This window comes from Cherax quadricarinatus, chromosome 29, assembly GCF_038502225.1.
Source record: "Cherax quadricarinatus isolate ZL_2023a chromosome 29, ASM3850222v1, whole genome shotgun sequence".
NCBI classification, from domain to species: Eukaryota; Metazoa; Arthropoda; class Malacostraca; order Decapoda; family Parastacidae; genus Cherax; species Cherax quadricarinatus.
In genome coordinates, this window is record NC_091320.1 from 24,233,935 (window position 1) to 24,253,318 (window position 19,384).

The 19,384-nt window shown below is 37.9% G+C and overlaps 1 protein-coding gene across 1 annotated transcript in view; it reads left to right on the plus strand.

Moving 5' to 3' along the window:
• LOC128690533 (coactosin-like protein) overlaps window positions 1–19,384 on the plus strand; it is a 150,548-nt gene that overhangs the window by 119,431 nt on the left and 11,733 nt on the right. Inside the window, exon 2 of the mRNA XM_070089654.1 lies at window positions 2,767–2,849. Within this exon, the coding sequence (XP_069945755.1) occupies window positions 2,767–2,849 (83 nt within the window). The remainder of the gene's footprint in view (window positions 1–2,766; window positions 2,850–19,384) is intronic.

Sequence of the window (19,384 nt, forward strand, 5' to 3'; positions counted from 1 at the left end):
GGGAAGGGCTTTTGATCAAAGGATTTGGGAAAACTCCTGCTCTTGGCTCTAACTTGAATACCTCTAACCCAATGTTTCCCGGAAACTAGTCTTATTTGAAATTATCTTTGGATGTGCATACATTTCAAGGAAGGGGGAGGAGTTCATTAGTGCTGGAGGATCCTATATCCAAGAAATCGGGGGTTGCTCTTTTAGAGCATGTACACATCCCAGCCTCCCCAATCACGCTACAGTATCATTTTATTCGATATGATTAACCCTTTTGCAGAAACTGATGGTACCTCTGTTATCTTTCTAATCAACTTTTTTTCGGTACTTTCAAACAATTATAATGGTAAAATGTTAAGAGTTCGTGCACGTCTTTCATTTGAAGGCAAGCTGAAGGCACTGGACGTGCACTTTGAAGAGCCTCAGAATTAGATTGTAATGTACAAATGAAAAACAGGAATAAATATATAAATAACACTTTGAAAGTATCCTACTCGATAATGTATTATTATAATTGGAGAAATTTAGATTTAGAAAGGAAATTGGGAATTACTGATTTGGCAGTAATTTTTAGATGCTGCAGTGCTCCTTCGTTCTTATTCTTGTGTATAAAGAGACAGGAAACAGTTTTCACTAACTGCAGTGAGTGGACACCTTGCTGGCCACAAGGGTCTTGAGCTGTTGCAGTGTGGAGAGTAGGTCAATGCAGAATTTGATAAAGGTCATCATGATCCAGAGAAAAGTGAGGGGGAGTGGTGGGGGGAAAAGCAATTAGTTGTCACCCCTCCCCCACCACTGCAGCAGCAAGCGCCATGCACGGAAGCTTAACCCCTCACTCCCTCCATCTTCTCATCCCTGTCTAGACTACCGTTTGGTCTTATTGATAGGGCATGACCAGCACGGAGTAATGTCTGCATTTTCCGTGCTACCATTACTCTTTTTTCCCGTATTTTTGTAACTGTTATTAGCTGGTAAATTAAGAGAAACTTAATGTTCATATCCTAATAGCTAATATACTAACAACCTGAGTTTTCATACAATATCTTTTTCAAATACTATAGCAAACTGTAGAATGAAGACGGGTTATTTGTTCCTCCTGCTGTCTCAAGGATCGTCCCTTTAAAGCTCGTGTAATACTTGTGGAAAATTACATTTATCTGAATGTAACTCATTATGTACATAACAGTAAATGATGATAACGATAATTATTATTTATCAGTTACATAGACAAGTAGGAATTTGGGACACCTAGGTCACAAAAATGTCCCCCTTCGATACCTACAACTGTCATATCCACAAGATACATCACCAGGAATTCTGGTAAATAAAAATTTGTGGACTGTATATTAAATAAAGGATTATATATATACACATACAACAGAAGGAGAATATCTTAATATCACTCGCCAATTTGACTGGAGATTAATGTGCATCATAGTCAGAAAACCTCACTGTCTGTCAATGAAAATAACACTGGCCAGAGTTATAACATAAGACTTATCTGAGGTTCCTGGAAATGTCTTGTCCAGTCGCCTGATATCTCAAGTTATGCAGGAATGCACATCCAACAATTTCGCCGTCTATTTGAGGTGTCGGCCCAATTTTACCTCTAGAGCACGAAAAAAAACTTATTATTAAAGTTTGTGTTGTCTCGTTCAAACATGGCGAGTCTCCTCTGCCCAGGCGCAGCTTCCCATTTTCGATAACATAATTTTTATTAAATACAGTATGACCATCTATTTACATGTAACTACTGTATTTCTGGAAAATATATACAGTATTTTCCACAATACTGACGTTTTAGAAAGTAATGCAGCTTCTATTTTGCACAATAGGAAATAGTTTTCACGCGCGTTACTGTGTTTGAAAACTTTAAGAAATGGATGTACTCTTATAAGCCTGAAAGTAGTTAGCCATTAGGAACTGATTTTACATATGGTACTGTAATGTCATTTTTATATATAAAATTTAACAATTTTCCTTTTCATAATTCTTGCTATAATTATTGTCCTGCTTGTGTGCGCGCGCGCGCGTTTGTCTACACACCACGAGGGGATACTAACGCTTGAGCGACTCTTCGGCTTAGCGCTTCTTTTTGATTATAATAATAATAATAATAATTGAGCGACTCTGACTTAAGCGGCTTTTATTTTAATTATCGATTAAGTAATGATATTAAATGGTATACAATACCGACAGGTATTGTTTACCATTTAACAACCTCAAATCTACGACTTCAAGGGTGATGGACTGATTACATCGTCTTCACATCTCTACTGCTCCTGCCTACTTTCTGTACTCGACTGAAGAAGCCTACTGTGTAGGCGAAACGTTTCGAAATAAAGTTGCCTAAATGTTGCTTATGTGTCATATCTACCAAGTAATGATAGAAATAAACTGCATTGCGTGGGGGTGGGGGGATTTTCAGGCCAGGTTGCCAGGGAGAGGGAAGAAGGTGACAGGTTTGTGCCAGGATCTGTGATTATATTCATGGGGAAAACGTTAATGTCATAGGGGTCATACAGCACCTAGTTAATGCAAAATAATAGTTTAATTAAAATGAACGAAGGGTAGTTTAATTAAAATGAACGAAGGGTAGCTCCAATATATCAACAGTTTAATCGGCATGACTGAGCTCTCTTGCCTTGGAAGGGCTGGAAGAGACTGAAGAGTTGTGGGGGGGGGGGAGAGTCTAAGTTAAAAGGATACTAGAGAGCATACGCTTCTTGCTTGCTTAATTTTATTTAAAAGTTTACTTAAATGATATGGTTGTTTCAGGTAATGGCCATGACGCAGGTAGATCGGGACGGTCTGCGGGATGCCTACAGTGACGTGCGTGACGACAAGTCTGAGTGTAACTGGTAAGTACAACTTCTTACTGCTTGTTCAAGTAATTATAGCTGATGCTAACCGGATTGTATCTCGCCCTAAAGAAGTGTTATTAAACAAAATTTACTTTGGTAAGTAAAGTTATTTTATGTAAAATTTATAATTGCTAGGAGAGTTGGTGCCAAACAAGAAAACTAACACTTGAACTTTGTCTTAGGGGAGTTTTACTCGAGGGAGGGGAAGGAAAAAGTATTAAGTGATTAGACTTTATTAGTAGAACAGTCTGTAGTCTGATTTTAGATAATGTGTAATCTTAAAAGAGCTGATGTTAAGTTGTAGATGTTCAGCTGTTGTAGTCAAATTTGGCTCGGCTCTTAACAGAAACAGCAAAATTGGATTCGGTAATCCACAGTACTTGGAAAGCTTTATTGAATAGCTGGTACTCGTGTGGAGATGAAAGGGTAACTTGAGTTACAGAATCTCTTGTAAAGTACTGCTCAAATGTATACCCTCTTCAGACCGTAATGTATTTTGTTAAAAATTTGCCCAGGCATGTAGCCTCTTAATAATGTGGAAATACTTAAGACTGGTAATTTAGTTCCTGGTATTTTAGTATACTTGCAACAAATCCAGTTACTAGACTGGTTGACAAGTATGCGGAGTAGGGTTTTGTATTACTACACGAAGTACTTGATTTGGCGATTAGATCTTGGAAGAGGGCCCCTCCCCCCCCCCCCCCCATTGTCAACCCGAACAGATTTAGCTTCATATAAATTAGAGATGCTGATGCGAGAGAAACCACACGTAATGGTAGCCTGGGTTCTCACTAATGGAAAGTGTATAAAAAAAAAAGGTTACTTTCATGCGAGATGTTAGCCTTGTCCGATTACTCTAGGAAACTAGTATGGCAGGTCTGTACTTTTTTTGTATTTTGTTTGATAATGTAGTAAATACAACTTTACAGTTATACCAGAAGTATGTTTTCAAGGACTTGAAGGTTTAACAAATGACTGAAGTGGCGTGTTTGAGCTGTTGAACAAATCGTAGGTGGTAGATACTGACACGTTGATTAGTTCTGCACGTCGTGGTTCGTCCTGCAACCTTTCTAAGCAAGCAGGAACCTTTACAGTAATGTCAAGGCAAGTGGTTTTCCTTACATATGAAAATGCTTATTAGGGGGGGGGGGTAGTGCATGGCCATCCACTGACTTATACATTAGCACTTGGCGTGAAGGCAGTGTTTTTTATTGACCTGTGACTTTTAAAGAAAAGTATTTTTAGACGTGAAAGCTGCACAAGTTTAATTATCAAGTATCTCTTAAACTGATAACCTTAAGCTTAGGTTTAGTATGTCTGGTTCATATAAACTAAGGGTGCCACGGTATTAACGAGTAATTTTTTTTTTAATGTGAAAATGGTAGATAGCAGTAGATGCTGTAAAAATATTATACATCTGCTTTAAAAAAAACAAAAAAAACTGACGATTGTAGTTACTCGTATATCCACACGCACACCAACACAGTACATAAGATAAGATAAGATTTCGTTCGGATTTTTAACCCCGGAGGGTTAGCCACCCAGGATAACCCAAGAAAGTCAGTGCGTCATCGAGGACTGTCTAACTTAATGGTTATCCATAATTTTATTCTGAAGCAAAGTAATGGAACATTGGCAACTAGTGAGCCCGTCAGTCACTCGCCTCGAGTCTGCAGTAAATTAAAGGCCTGTACAGAGCAAGATGAGCTAACAAAGCACAAGCTCGTTCAGAATTTACTTGTCCAATAAAAATGCACTAATTTAATGTTGTATCTTGGATAACACCTTGTATCATTCAGTGGAAATAAGTGGTCTTATTTTCTGTCTTGACAATATTTGACAAAACTGCTATATTTCTTCATAGAAGAAATTTTACTGAATTGCTACTTTCAGTACAATATTTGAAGCATTTAATTAACAAAGTTTTGAGTGATTAAAGATTCTCAGGCTTGGGCAGGGGTAAGGTACCTAGGGATTGGCAGAGAGCATGCATAGTTCCTTTGTATAAAGGCAAAAGGGAACAAAAAAGTGAAAAAATTATAGGGGAATAAGTGTTGAGTATACCTGATAGCGTATGGTAATCATTATTGAAAGAATTTAAGAGTAAGACGGAGAGTAGAATAGCAAATGAACGAGGAGGCTTTAGGAAAGGTAGGGAGTGTGTAGACAGTGTTTACAGAGAAACAGGTGAACAGTATTTAGATAAGGGTAAACAGGGTGTTTTTTTTTTTTTTTTTGTGGCATTTATGGACTTGGAAAAGGTGTATGACAGGGTGGATAGGGGAGCAGTGTGGCAGATGTTGCAAATACTATATGGAATAGGTGGTAGGTTACTGAAAGCAGTGAAGAGGTTTTTTAAGAGGATAGTGAGGCTCAGGTTAGAGTATGTAGGAGAGAGGGAGATTTTCCTAGTAAAAGTAGGCCTTTGACAAGGATGTGTGATGTCACCGTGGTTGTTCAGTATATTTATAGATGGGGTTGATAAATTACACATGTGCAACTCTTGGGTATCTTTATTGAGGAAACGTTTCGCCACACAGTGGCTTCATCAGTCCATACAAAGGAGAATCTTGAACAGGAGGAGAATGAGGTAATCAGTCCCTCAACCTTGAGTCGATGTGGTCAGTCCATCAATCTTGAATAGATTGATGGACTGACCACATCGACTCAAGGTTGAGGGACTGATTACCTCATTCTCCTCCTGTTCTTCAAGATTTTCCTTTGTATGGACTGATGAAGCCACTGTGTGGCGAATTTATTTATTTATTTATTTATTTATTTAGAAATTTTAGCATACATACAGAGGTACAAAAAAATACAGGTAAGAGCAGCATGCCAAAGCCACTTATATGCATAGCATTACGGGCTGGCTTAAAATTAACTTAAGATTAACTAAGCAATGATGAAATCAGTGATAAGACATTATTGTAAACAGATAACTATAAAATACAAATGAGTATTACAAAGACAGGTCATATGGTTGCATGCATTGCTGTTCATTCAGTAGAATGGAGTATTCTGTTAGGTAGTGTATTTAAAAAAAATAACAAAGTTAGGTTTAACATTTGTGTGATATAATTGTGAGTAACATTTAGGATATACAATTTATATGGTTCAGTTATTCAGTATTTATTTGGTTTTGAGTGAGTAAGTGAACTTTGAGAAGAGACTTGAATTTATAAACAGGTAGTGTTTCTTTTATATTTACAGGTAATGAATTCCAGATTTTAGGGCCTTTTATGTGCATTGAGTTTTTGCATAGCGTGAGATGGACACGAGGAACATCAAAGAGTGATCTGTGCCTTGTATTATGGTCATGTGTTCTGTTGAGGTTGGCAAGGAGATGTTTGAGGGGAGGGTTAATATCAGAGTTAAGTGTTCTATGTATGTAATAAGTGCAATAATAAGTATGGATGTTTTGTATGGTGAGTAGGTTGAGTGTTTTGAATATTGGTGGAGTGTGCTGCCTGTAGTGAGAATTTGTTATCATTCTAACTGCAGCCTTTTGTTGGGTAATTAGTGGTCTGAGATGGTTAGTTGTTGTTGAGCCCCATGCACAAATTCCATAGGTGAGATAGGGGTAAATAAGAGAGTGATAAAGGGCCAGGAGGGCTGACTGTGGAACATAGTACCGTATCTTCGATAGTATGCCTACAGTCTTGGAAATTTTCTTAGAAATTTGTTGTATATGTGTATGAAATTTGAGTCTATTATCGAGGTGGATTCCTAAGAATTTTCCCTCTGTTAGCTTTGTGATAGGTGATCCGTTTATCGTTATGTTAAGAGGTACATCTGTAGCTCTGCTACCAAACTGAATGAAGTAGGTTTTGTCAATGTTTAGTGTAAGTTTGTTAGTCCTCATCCAGGTAGATATTTTCTGTAATTCGGTGTTTACAGTATTGGCTAGCGTGACTGGGCTCGGGTGAGAGAAGACGTATGTGGTGTCATCTGCAAAAAGTGTGGGTTTGAGTAATTGCGAAGCATTTGGTAGGTCATTTATGTATAGGAGAAAGAGAAGAGGGCCAAGGACACTTCCCTGTGGGACACCAACTGTAATTGGTTGTGCGGAAGAGCTTGCCCCATTTGCGTACACATATTGGCTTCTGTTGCTGAGGTAAGACTTGAGGTAGTTGAGGGAGTGCCCTCTAATACCATAGTGTGACAATTTTACGTGGAGCAAGTCATGGTCAACTGTATCAAAAGCTTTACGTAAGTCAATGAAGATCCCCAGTGGGACTTCTTTTTTCTCTATTGCAGTGTATATATGTTCTAGCATGTGTATAATAGCATCATTAGTATTTTTATTAGGCCTGAATCCAAATTGGCAGGGGTTGAGAATGTTATGGGAGATGAGGTAGGAGTAGATTCGTTTATGAATTAATTTTTCGAAGATTTTTGAGAGAGGGTGTAAATTGGATATTGGCCTATAGTTATTCAACTCTGTTTGGTCTCCTCCTTTATGGATCGGGGTGACCCTTGCTATTTTGAGAACTGTAGGGAAGGTGGAGGATTCAATGGATTTGTTAAAGAGTGTTGCAATGATTGGTGATAGTACTTGTGACGCTTTTTTGTATATAAAGGGTGGTAAGGTATTTAAATCTCCTGCCTTGTTTTTCAGTGCGTTGATAATAAGGGAGACTTCGTATGGGTTAGTCGGAGCTAGGAACAGTGTGTTCGGGTAGTTGCCAGTGAGGTAGTCATTTGGTGGGGTATCTGAGCTTGGGATATTATTGGCAAGGTTTTGACCTATAGTGGAGAAGAAATCATTGAGTCTGTTTGCTGTTTCTGTTGGTGGGAGTTGGGGTTCATCTGATTTTGCTAATTTTATTTCGCTATGTCGTGATATCTTTTTTGTTCCCAGAATTTCTGATAGGGTCTTCCAGGTCTTTTTTATATCACCTCGTAAGTTGGATAATCTGTTCTCATAATACAATTTTTTTGCCCTTCTTATCAGGCTGGTTAGGATTGACGAGTAACGTTTTGTTTGGTCTCTGGTTATGTGACCCATTCTGTACTGTTTTTCATATCGGTGTTTTGTATTTATGGATTTGAGAATGCTGGGTGTTAGCCAGGGACTGTTCAGTCTCTTAGCTGTCATCTGTTTAGTTTTTTTAGGGCAGTGCTTGTTATAAAGGTATTGGGTCTTTTTTAGAAAATTATTAAAACATTCGTCAATATCTGTATAGATTTCTAGCTCAGTGTGCCAGTCAATGTTTGTTACTGCTGTTGTGAAGTTATTAATGGCTGCCTCATTGTGAAGTCTGAAGGTGACTTTAGTAGTGTCTTGGGGTATTTTACCAAGAGTTGTTATGAGGAAAGTAGGGTAGTGGTCTGTGGTATTATCTGTAATTATGCCTGATTTTAAAGGGGATATGGTGTTGGTCCAGATGTGGTCAAGTAGGGAAACACTAGTCTCTGTAACTCTTGTAGGTTTTGTTACTGTTGGTAGCAACATGCAGTTACTCATTGTGTTTGTGAATTCAGTAACGTGTGGGTCCTGGTCTTGCAGGAGATTTATATTGAAGTCACCTGAGAGTAGTAAGTGATCTTTGTTCATGCGTGCATCAGTTATCATACTTCCTAGGTTTTGACTAAATTGGCTAATGTTTGATTGTGGAATTCTGTAGATGTTTATCACTGTGAGAGGTTTTTGTAGGTATTTGGATTTGAATTTAGCTATTATATATTCCCCATGTTCATCCCTTGTGCAAGTATTAGTGATACATTCTAGTTGGTCTGAGTAGTATATAGCTGTGCCACCCCCTTGTTGGTCTGGCCTACAGTTGTGTATGGCTGTGTAACCAGGAATGGCATAGACATCTGTAGTATCAGGCTTTAGCCAGGTTTCAGTTAGTGTAATGATGGACATATTGGCATGCAAGGAATTTAGTAATGCTAGGAGGTCATCATAATGCTTGCTTAAAGATCTGATATTGTAGTTAAAGATAGTTATGTTGTTGTTGGCTCTGAGAAGTGCCTTTGATTGTTCTGCTGTGTAGTAATTACAGTAACTGTTTGAATCATTTAAGTCATTAAATAAGAGGTTGGTATCAGGATCAATGCTTGTAATCATAAGATTTGTAGTGAATCTATAGTTAGAATTAAGTAAAAAATAAAGTAAATATTCTAAAGCTAAAAAAAATAGCACCTGAATTATTTAACAAATGTAAAAAATAATGAGCTAAGGTAGTTTTTTAAAGCTAAAATAAAGGAGACAATATAAAAGGGACTAAAATAATTTGTGGTGAACAAATAAAGTGATGATCAAATAATGGAGCTTGGGAATATGATAGTAGGTAGTACTTTAAAGGTAATTCTTTAAAGTTAGAATTATAATATAAAATTATAATATAAAAGGGACTAATATAAGTTGTGGTGAACAATAAAGTGGTAATCAAATAAATGAGCTTTGGAGTATAATGGCAAAATAGTGAACTTATTAACTTTAGCACCTGAGAATAGCACCTTGATTAGTTTAACAATTGCGAATATATGATCTAAGGTAGTTATATAAAGCTAAAATAAAGGACAAAAAATATATAAGGGACTACAATTGAGTAATGGTAAACAAGTTAAATGGACAGATAGTCACTATGAAATAATATTGGTTTAGGAGTAAGATCTGATTTGTAATATTAAATAAGTTGAGCAGTTTATTGCACAATAAAAAGTAAAAAAAAAAAAAAAAAAGGTAGTTGGTACTAGCTAGCAAAAGATAGTATTGGTACTTGCAAAAAAGTAATTGGAATATACACTAATTGCACACACAATAAAAAGTGACTAAAAAAACAAGTAGTGGTAAACAAAATTAAATGGACAGGTAAGAACAATGAATAATGGTAATGTCTTGGTTATAATATGATAGTAAGATGGTAGACAGGTACAAAGGATAATATAAAGGTTGGAGTTGAATATGCAAACTTGAAAATTTGGCAACAAAATGTTATGGGAAGTATAAAATAATGTTTAATGTACAAAAGTAAAATTGACTGGTAGTAAATATGGTGTTTAATAAAATTTTAGTAAGTAATAATGATTACAAAAAAAGTGAAAAAGTAATGTTTATTTCATTCAATATTGCACTGGTAGTTATACTAGAGGTTATATGGCAGTACAAGGTAATTAAGAGTACTCTAAGATAGTAAATGTGGTATAAAACAGGTAAAGGTAATTAGACAAGTAATGGTTATTAAATGTCAAAAATGTTAAGAGTAAATTGAAATTATAGTAAAAATGATAATTATTAATTTTAGTAGGTAATATCAATTGATAGTATTTAAAAAAATATGAGGTAGTAATATGGACAGAGAAAGTATCAATTCAGCTAATGTTTAAGCAAACAATAGTAAATAAGAAAATTACATAAGGTGACTTATGCTTACTAGTAAAATCACAAAAAGAGGTAGTTGATTATTTAAATACTAAGAGATTGTACAATGAAATTTGAACAATAATGGAGCAAAACATACACTACACTACGTAGGCTTTTAAGTTGGACATTGTTTAGTTATTCTCTGTAAGATTAGTATCCCTGAGAAATCGTGATAGATCATTCTCGTTCGTGATTGTGTACAGTTGACCTACATTTGTTTTCCTAACAAGAATTTTCCCATCCCGTGTGAAGCATTGGTGTATTGTGTCGTTATTCTCCCGCTTAAGTTTTCTTACTCTATACAGGAGGTTCTGACGTTTTTTGGTAAGACACTCGTTTATGTATACCTCTTTCTTTACTTTAATAGATGCAATAATTAAGTCTTTTTTCCTGTCATGTGAGTGGAATCTAAGCATAACACTTTTTCTACCATGGGATCCTAGTAACCTGGCTTCTTTTATTTCAGACTCAGGTACAATAACACTTGTTTGGTCCTTTATGATCTGCAGAGTAATTTCTTTACTGTTTGTTTGGTTCATATCACTGGGAAAAAGTGGACTGTTAACTATTACTGCGTCCGATAGTTTATCTTGTTCAGTTTTATCTTCTTGGAGAGCAAAGTTTGCCACAGTTTGTCATTCCTGGTGTTGCTTAAAGACAGCCAGGGATCTATTGGTAATCCCCCTTATGTATGCTGGGAGGCAGTTGAACAGTCTCGGGCCCCTGACACTTATTGTATTGTCTCTTAACGTGCTAGCGACACCCCTGCTTTTCATTGGGGGGGATGTTGCATCGTCTGCCGAGTCTTCTATGTCTAGTTCTTAAATTGTCTTTAAGCATTAGGATTAATCTGCCTGAAATGCACTGCATGTTAGTGGCTTTCTTTTGTTTCTAATAATATTTTAAGTCTCCATGGGGAAATTGAACAGAATTCTTCCTCCGTAAGCCATGCGTGTAGTAAGAGGAGACTAAAATGCCGGGAGCAAGGGGCTAGTAACCCCTTCTCCTGTATATATTGCTAAATTTGAAAGGAGAAACTTTCGTTTTTCCTTTTGGGCCACCCCACCTCGGTGGGATACGGCTGGTATGTTGAGAGAAAGAAAAGATGTAAAAGAAAATTAAAAGTGAATATAGGGAAGAGTAAGGTGATGAGGATAAAAAGGTTATATGATGAAAAATTGCATATCAGATTGGAGGGAGATTATGGAGGTGAATTTATTCAGATAAAGTACACCTACCATCCGACTTTCGACGGAGTTCGGTTCCGAGAAACCGGTTGTAAGTAGAAACGACCATAAGTCGAACTTTACTACTGAATATCAACATCACATTTTTGTAATGACTTTTTGTTTTATTTTGGTATTTCATGTTTTACTTTACTTTTTATGCTGTTAGTACTGTATTTTATACTGTAAGGTTTAGGATAAACACTGTGTACAACACAAATAGTTATTTCCCAGAAATTTGGCATAAAAAACAGTCGTAAGTAGAGTGGTCGTAAGTCGAGCAGGTCGTAAGTCGGGTGGTAGGTGTATTTAGGAGTGGACGTGTCATTAGATGGGTCTATGAAGGATCAGGTGAATCATAGAATTGATGAGGGAAAAGGGGGTGAGTGTGCATTTCGGAGTCTGTGGAGACAAAGAACTTTGTCCATGGAAGCAAAGAGGGGAATGTATGAGAGTATAGTTATACCAACACTCTCGTATGGGTGTGAAGCATGGGTGGTGAATGTTGCAATGAAGAAGGCTGGAGGCAGTGATGTCATATCTGAGGGCAATCTGTGGTGTGAATATAATGCAAAGAATTTGTAGTTTGGAAATTAGGAGGTGTGGGATTACCAAAACTATTATCCAGAGGGCTGAGGAGGGTTTGTTGAGGTGGTTCGAACATGTAGAGAGATTGGAACGAAACAGAATGACTAAAAGTGTAAATCTGTAGTGGAGGGAAGGCGGGGTAGGGGTTGGCTGAGGAAAGTTCAGAGGGAGGGCGTAAAGGTGGTTTTGTGTGCGAGGGGGCTTGGATTTCCAGCAAGCATGCGTGAGCATTTGATAGTAGTGAATGATGAAAGTTTCTTTTTCTGGACACCCTGCTTTGATGGGAATTGGTCAATGTAGGTAGTAGGTTGGTAGACAGCAACCACCCAGGGAAGTACTACCGTCCTGCCAGATGACTGTGAAACAAAAACCTGTAACTGTTTTGCATGATGGTAGGATTGCTGGTTTCTTTTTCTGTCTCATAAACACGCTAAGATAACAGGGATATCTTGCTACTCCTACTTACACTTTGGTCACACTTCACAGACACGCACATGCATATATATGTATACATACATCTAGGTTTTTCTCCTTTTTCTAAATAGCTCTTGTTCTTTTTTATTTCTTCTATTGTCCATGGGGAAGTGGAAAAAGAATCTTTCCTCCGTAAGCCATGCGTGTCGTATGAGGCGACTAAAATGCCGGGAGCAATGGGCTAGTAACCCCTTCTCCTGTATACATTTACTAAAAAAGAGAAGAAGAAAAACTTTATAAAACTGGGTTGCTTAAATGTGCGTGGATGTAGTGCGGATGACAAGAAACAGATGATTGCTGATGTTATGAATGAAAAGAAGTTGGATGTCCTGGCCCTAAGCGAAACAAAGCTGAAGGGGGTAGGAGAGTTTCAGTGGGGGGAAATAAATGGGATTAAATCTGGAGTATCTGAGAGAGTTAGAGCAAAGGAAGGGGTAGCAGTAATGTTAAATGATCAGTTATGGAAGGAGAAAAGAGAATATGAATGTGTAAATTCAAGAATTATGTGGATTAAAGTAAAGGTTGGATGCGAGAAGTGGGTCATAATAAGCGTGTATGCACCTGGAGAAGAGAGGAATGCAGAGGAGAGAGATTTTGGGAGATGTTAAGTGAATGTATAGGAGCCTTTGAACCAAGTGAGTAATTGTGGTAGGGGACCTGAATGCTAAAGTAGGAGAAACTTTGAGAGGGTGTGGTAGGTAAGTTTGGGGTGCCAGGTGTAAATGATAATGGGAGCCCTTTGATTGAACTTTGTATAGAAAGGGGTTTAGTTATAGGTAATACATATTTTAAGAAAAAGAGGATAAATAAGTATACACGATATGATGTAGGGCGAAATGACAGTAGTTTGTTGGATTATGTATTGGTAGATAAAAGACTGTTGAGTAGACTTCAGGATGTACATGTTTATAGAGGGGCCACAGATATATCAGATCACTTTCTAGTTTTAGCTACACTGAGAGTAAAAGGTAGATGGGATACAAGGAGAATAGAAGCATCAGGGAAGAGAGAGGTGAAGGTTTATAAACTAAAAGAGGAGGCAGTTAGGGTAAGATATAAACAGCTATTGGAGGATAGATGGGCTAATGAGAGCATAGGCAATGGGGTCGAAGAGGTATGGGGTAGGTTTAAAAATGTAGTGTTAGTGTTCAGCAGAAGTTTGTGGTTACAGGTAAGTGGGTGCAGGAGGGAAGAGGAGCGATTGGTGGAATGATGATGTAAAGAGAGTAGTAAGGGAGAAAAAGTTAGCATATGAGAAGTTTTTACAAAGTAGAAGTGATGCAAGGAGGGAAGAGTATATGGAGAAAAAGAGAGAGGTTAAGAGAGTGGTGAAGCAATGTAAAAAGAGAGCAAATGAGAGAGTGGGTGAGATGTTATCAACAAATTTTGTTGAAAATAAGAAAAAGTTTTGGAGTGAGATTAACAAGTTAAGAAAGCCTAGAGAACAAATTGATTTGTCAGTTAAAAATAGGAGAGGAGAGTTATTAAATGGAGAGTTAGAGGTATTGGGAAGATGGAGGGAATATTTTGAAGAATTGTTAAATGTTGATGAAGATAGGGAAGCTGTGATTTCGTGTATAGGGCAAGGAGAAATAACATCTTGTAGGAGTGAGGATGAGCCAGTTGTGAGTGTGGAGGAAGTTCGTGAGGCAGTAGGTAAAATGAAAAAGGGTAAGGCAGCCGGGATTGATGGGATAAAGATAGAAATGTTAAAAGCAGGTGGGGATATAGTTTTGGAGTGGTTGGTGCAATTATTTAATAAATGTATGGAAGAGGGTAAGGTACCTAGGGATTGGCAGAGAGCATGCATAGTTCCTTTGTATAAAGGCAAAGGGGATAAAAGAGAGTGCAAAAATTATAGGGGGATAAGTCTGTTGAGTGTACCTGGTAAAGTGTATGGTAGAGTTAAAATTGAAAGAATTAAGAGTAAGACGGAGAATAGGATAGCAGATGAACAAGGAGGCTTTAGGAAAGGTAGGGGGTGTGTGGACCAGGTGTTTACAGTGAAACATATAAGTGAACAGTATTTAGATAAGGCTAAAGAGGTCTTTGTGGCATTTATGGATTTGGAAAAGGCGTATGACAGGGTGGATAGGGGGGCAATGTGGCAGATGTTGCAAGTGTATGGTGTAGGAGGTAGGTTACTGAAAGCAGTGAAGAGTTTTTACGAGGATAGTGAGGCTCAAGTTAGAGTATGTAGGAAAGAGGGAAATTTTTTCCCAGTAAAAGTAGGCCTTAGACAAGGATGTGTGATGTCACCGTGGTTGTTTAATATATTTATAGATGGGGTTGTAAGAGAAGTAAATGCGAGGGTCTTGGCAAGAGGCGTGGAGTTAAAAGATAAAGAATCACACACCAAGTGGGAGTTGTCACAGCTGCTCTTTGCTGATGACACTGTGCTCTTGGGAGATTCTGAAGAGAAGTTGCAGAGATTGGTGGATGAATTTGGTAGGGTGTGCAAAAGAAGAAAATTAAAGGTGAATACAGGAAAGAGTAAGGTTATGAGGATAACAAAAAGATTAGGTGATGAAAGATTGAATATCAGATTGGAGGGAGAGAGTATGGAGGAGGTGAACGTATTCAGATATTTGGGAGTGGACGTGTCAGCGGATGGGTCTATGAAAGATGAGGTGAATCATAGAATTGATGAGGGAAAAAGAGTGAGTGGTGCACTTAGGAGTCTGTGGAGACAAAGAACTTTGTCCTTGGAGGCAAAGAGGGGAATGTATGAGAGTATAGTTTTACCAACGCTCTTATATGGGTGTGAAGCGTGGGTGATGACTGTTGCAGCGAGGAGAAGGCTGGAGGCAGTGGAGATGTCATGTCTGAGGGCAATGTGTGGTGTGAATATAATGCAGAGAATTCGTAGTTTGGAAGTTAGGAGGAGGTGCGGGATTACCAAAACTGTTGTCCAGAGGGCTGAGGAAGGGTTGTTGAGGTGGTTCGGACATGTAGAGAGAATGGAGCGAAACAGAATGACTTCAAGAGTGTATCAGTCTGTAGTGGAAGGAAGGCGGGGTAGGGGTCGGCCTAGGAAGGGTTGGAGGGAGGGGGTAAAGGAGGTTTTGTGTGCGAGGGGCTTGGACTTCCAGCAGGCATGCGTGAGCATGTTTGATAGGAGTGAATGGAGACAAATGGTTTTTAATACTTGACATGCTGTTGGAGTGTGATCAAAGTAACATTTATGAAGGGATTCAGGGAAACCGGCAGGCCGGACTTGATTCCTGGAGATGGGAAGTACAGTGCCTGCACTCTGAAGGAGGGGTGTTAATGTTGCAGTTTAAAAACTGTAGTGTAAAGCACCCTTCTGGCAAGACAGTGATGGAGTGAATGATGGTGAAAGTTTTTCTTTTTCGGGCCACCCTGCCTTGGTGGGAATCGGCCAGTGTGATAATAAAAAAATATATAAAAAAAAAAATGTAATTATATTTATAATTGTCCCCAAAGGGGTACCTTTTGGAGGCTCTGATTTTCTTCCACTTGCCTTATTATACGTATTTTGCTCATATCTTGAACACATCATGCAATCGGCTTCAGATCTTCAACTCTTGTGCATGGTAACGAGGACCAAATTCTTGGATCAACTGACTTGTTCATGTGCCTTACGAGCAGAGTTATTGAACCCATTTCTAGTCTCCTGGATGATTGAGGTGTTAAGTTATTCATTAATATGTATTGTTAGGAATTCCTTGTTAGTCCAAATATTTAAGCATTTATCTTTTTGCCTTCTTTCAACCTATAGTTTGTATATACAAAGCCTGTGATAAAGTTCCAAGCATAAACATTGCACTAGTATAAACTACAAAACCTTAGTGGTTGAAATATTTATTATAAACACACAGGTATTCTCCTGCAAAGGTTTGGCTAATTGTGGATATTGAAAGATGGTAATTTTTTTTTTTTTTTGGGGGGGGGGGGGATTGTGTAGAAAATGGTTCAACACTTTAGTGTAAGATTGTTACTTAAGGATTTGTTTTTTTAAAATTCACAAGCTTTGATAATTACTCATGTCCTGTAGTTGTCTTCAACTCCTTACTGATGCAGTTTGTTAGGTATTTACTAGGTTATCAGTTTACTCTAACCAGTAACTGGATGGGTGACTACATGGCTTATTCCTTTAGTAAGGGGATTCTTTTCTGGACTGTTAATACCTTATGCCTGACAGCAATGTGCTCCATTGGACTAACTTGGAGGGAATCTTTCTGTAATTTAGCTTTAAAATCTTTAATTTTCCTAAGACTTAAGGTTTCTCAAAGTATAGAAATCGGTAATGTATGTACCGATGTTAGTTTAGTCATTTAACACTGAGTTGTAGCTGGGAAAAATTTGTACAGTACTTGTTAACTGGGCAAGTTATGGACATGGACAATTGTCATCACCACTTAAAGCTGGTAAGGACTATAATTAATCATATTATCTGCACATCTTGTTATATAGTAATTGAAACTTCTGATTGTTTTAAGTTTCTGAAAGAGAAGGTTAAAGATTGATTGGAAGTGGTTAAATTTAAAGGTTACAAACTGCATGAAGGCTTAAATAAAACTAAGGCTAAATACAGCTGTGGTAGACACTGTAGGGATTAACACTATAGACAATGTACAGGAGAAATAAAGTCTGCTCTTAAACTTTTTTATATACATATAAATTAAACCGAAAAGGTACATCCAAAATTGTTGTGCATGGAAAGGCTTTCTTAGTGTGTGCTATTCAGTCTTGGATAATTAAAATTTATTGAAAAAATATATAGAGGAGCTTTGAGTTAAATACTGTATATCAAAGTATAGTCATACTAACACACTTGTGGATGCGAGGCATGGGCTTTAAACATTGCTTTGAGGGGATGGAAAGCAGTGATGTAATGTTGAAGCAGTGTGTAGGGTGAATATTGAGAGCATCTGGAGAGTGTATAGATTATAAGATAGTTGTAGGGGATTATTTACCAAAAGTATAATTCAGTGTTGTGGAGTTTTGAGGTTTAGGGATTTAGAATGGTGGTTTAAGATGATAGAAGGTGTTGAATTTGATGTGGGGGAGGAGGTGGGCAGTGACAATAAAGGTTTTTTAGTGCTAGAAAGTTGAACATTGAGCAGGATTCTCCATTTTAGATTGGGGTGAAGAAAAGGTTTTATGGCTTGACATAATGGATAAGGTTGAGCAAAAAACAGTAGTACCCTGGGATACAAATTTTGTTCGTTCCTAAAGGCTGTTCGAGTGCCGATACTGAATGAATTTGTTCCCGTAAGGAATAATGTATATCAGATTACACAAATAACCTGCACATAGAAGAGAGGAGCTTACAACGACGTTTCAGTCCAATTTGTGACCATTTATAAGTCGCACTAACAAGATTCTTCCTTTTTCTTCTCTTCTTTCCTTTTTCTCCTTTGGGTTGTCTTTCTTCTGCCTTGTGTTTTTGTTCCTTCATTATTTATTCCCCCTTCCCCCTCTGTTCTTGCTCTTGCCCTCTGTGGGCACCTAGCTCCCTTGCAGTGCTCCCCTTTCTTAGTACAGTGGACCCCCGCATAACGATTACCTCCGAATGTGACCAATTATGTAAGTGTATTTATGTAAGTGCGTTTGTACGTGTATGTTTGGGGGTCTGAAATGGACTAATCTACTTCACAATATTTCTTATGGGAACAAATTCGGTCAGTACTGGCACCTGAACATACTTCTGGAGTGAAAAAATATCGTTAACCGGGGGTCCACTGTACTACTATTACTATTATTACTACTATTACTACATATTACTACTATTACTATTATTACTATTACTACTATTACTTCTTTTCTTGCCTATGTATACCCTTCCTGCTCTACTTGTTAGTGTGACTTTGTAAATGGTTCAAGTCGGACCATAACGTTGTCGTAAGCTCCTCTCGTCTGTGTGCGGGTTATTTGTGTATCTTTCCAGTCATGGTATTGTGCCTTTTCTTGTTAAATCAGATTAATCCGTTTCAGACCCCCAAAAATACACTTACGAAAGCACTTGTATAATTAGAGGTTTGAGCTGTTCGTATCCCGAGGTACCACTGTACATAGTGGACCCTCAACATTCAATACTAATCCGTTCCTGAGAGCTATCGAATGTCGAAAATATTGAAAGTCGAATTAATTTTCCCCATAAGAAATAATGGAAATCAAACTAATCCGTTCAAGACACCCAAAAGTATGAAAAAAAAATTTTTACCACATGAAATATTAAGTTTAATGCAATGGAATAATTACAATAACAATAGATCAATAACAATAGAATAATTGACACTTACCTTTAATGAAGATCTGGTGATGATTGATGGGATGGGAGGAGGGGAGTGTGTGGATGGTGTTAATGTTTAGAAGGGGAATCCCCTTCCATTAGGACTTGAGGTAGCAAGTCCTTTCCTAGGGTTACTTCCCTTCTTTTAATGCCACTAGGATCAGCTTGTCACTGGACTTTTGTCGCACAACATATCGTCCATAGAGGCCTGTACCTCTCGTTCGTTTATGACTTTCCTAAAATGGTTCACAACATTGTCAGTGTAACAGTCACCAGCACGGCTTGCAATAGCTTTATTAGGGTGATTGTCATCAAAAAAGGTTTGCACTTCAAGCCACTTTGCACACATTTCCTTAATCTTTGAAGTAGGCAACTTCTTCAATTTCTCTATCCCCTCCTCTAAAGCAGTTTCCTCAGGTGTGGCCTCTTGCTGTTGAAGATCTAGCAGCTCATCAGTGGTTAGTTCGTCATTGTCCTGCTCCACCAACTCTTCCACATCCTCCCCACTAACCTCCAACCCCAAGGACTTCCCCAATGCGACAGTGGATTCCTCAACTGGCATAGGATGTTCAGGGTTAGCCTCAAACCCTTCAAAATCCCTTTTGTCTACACA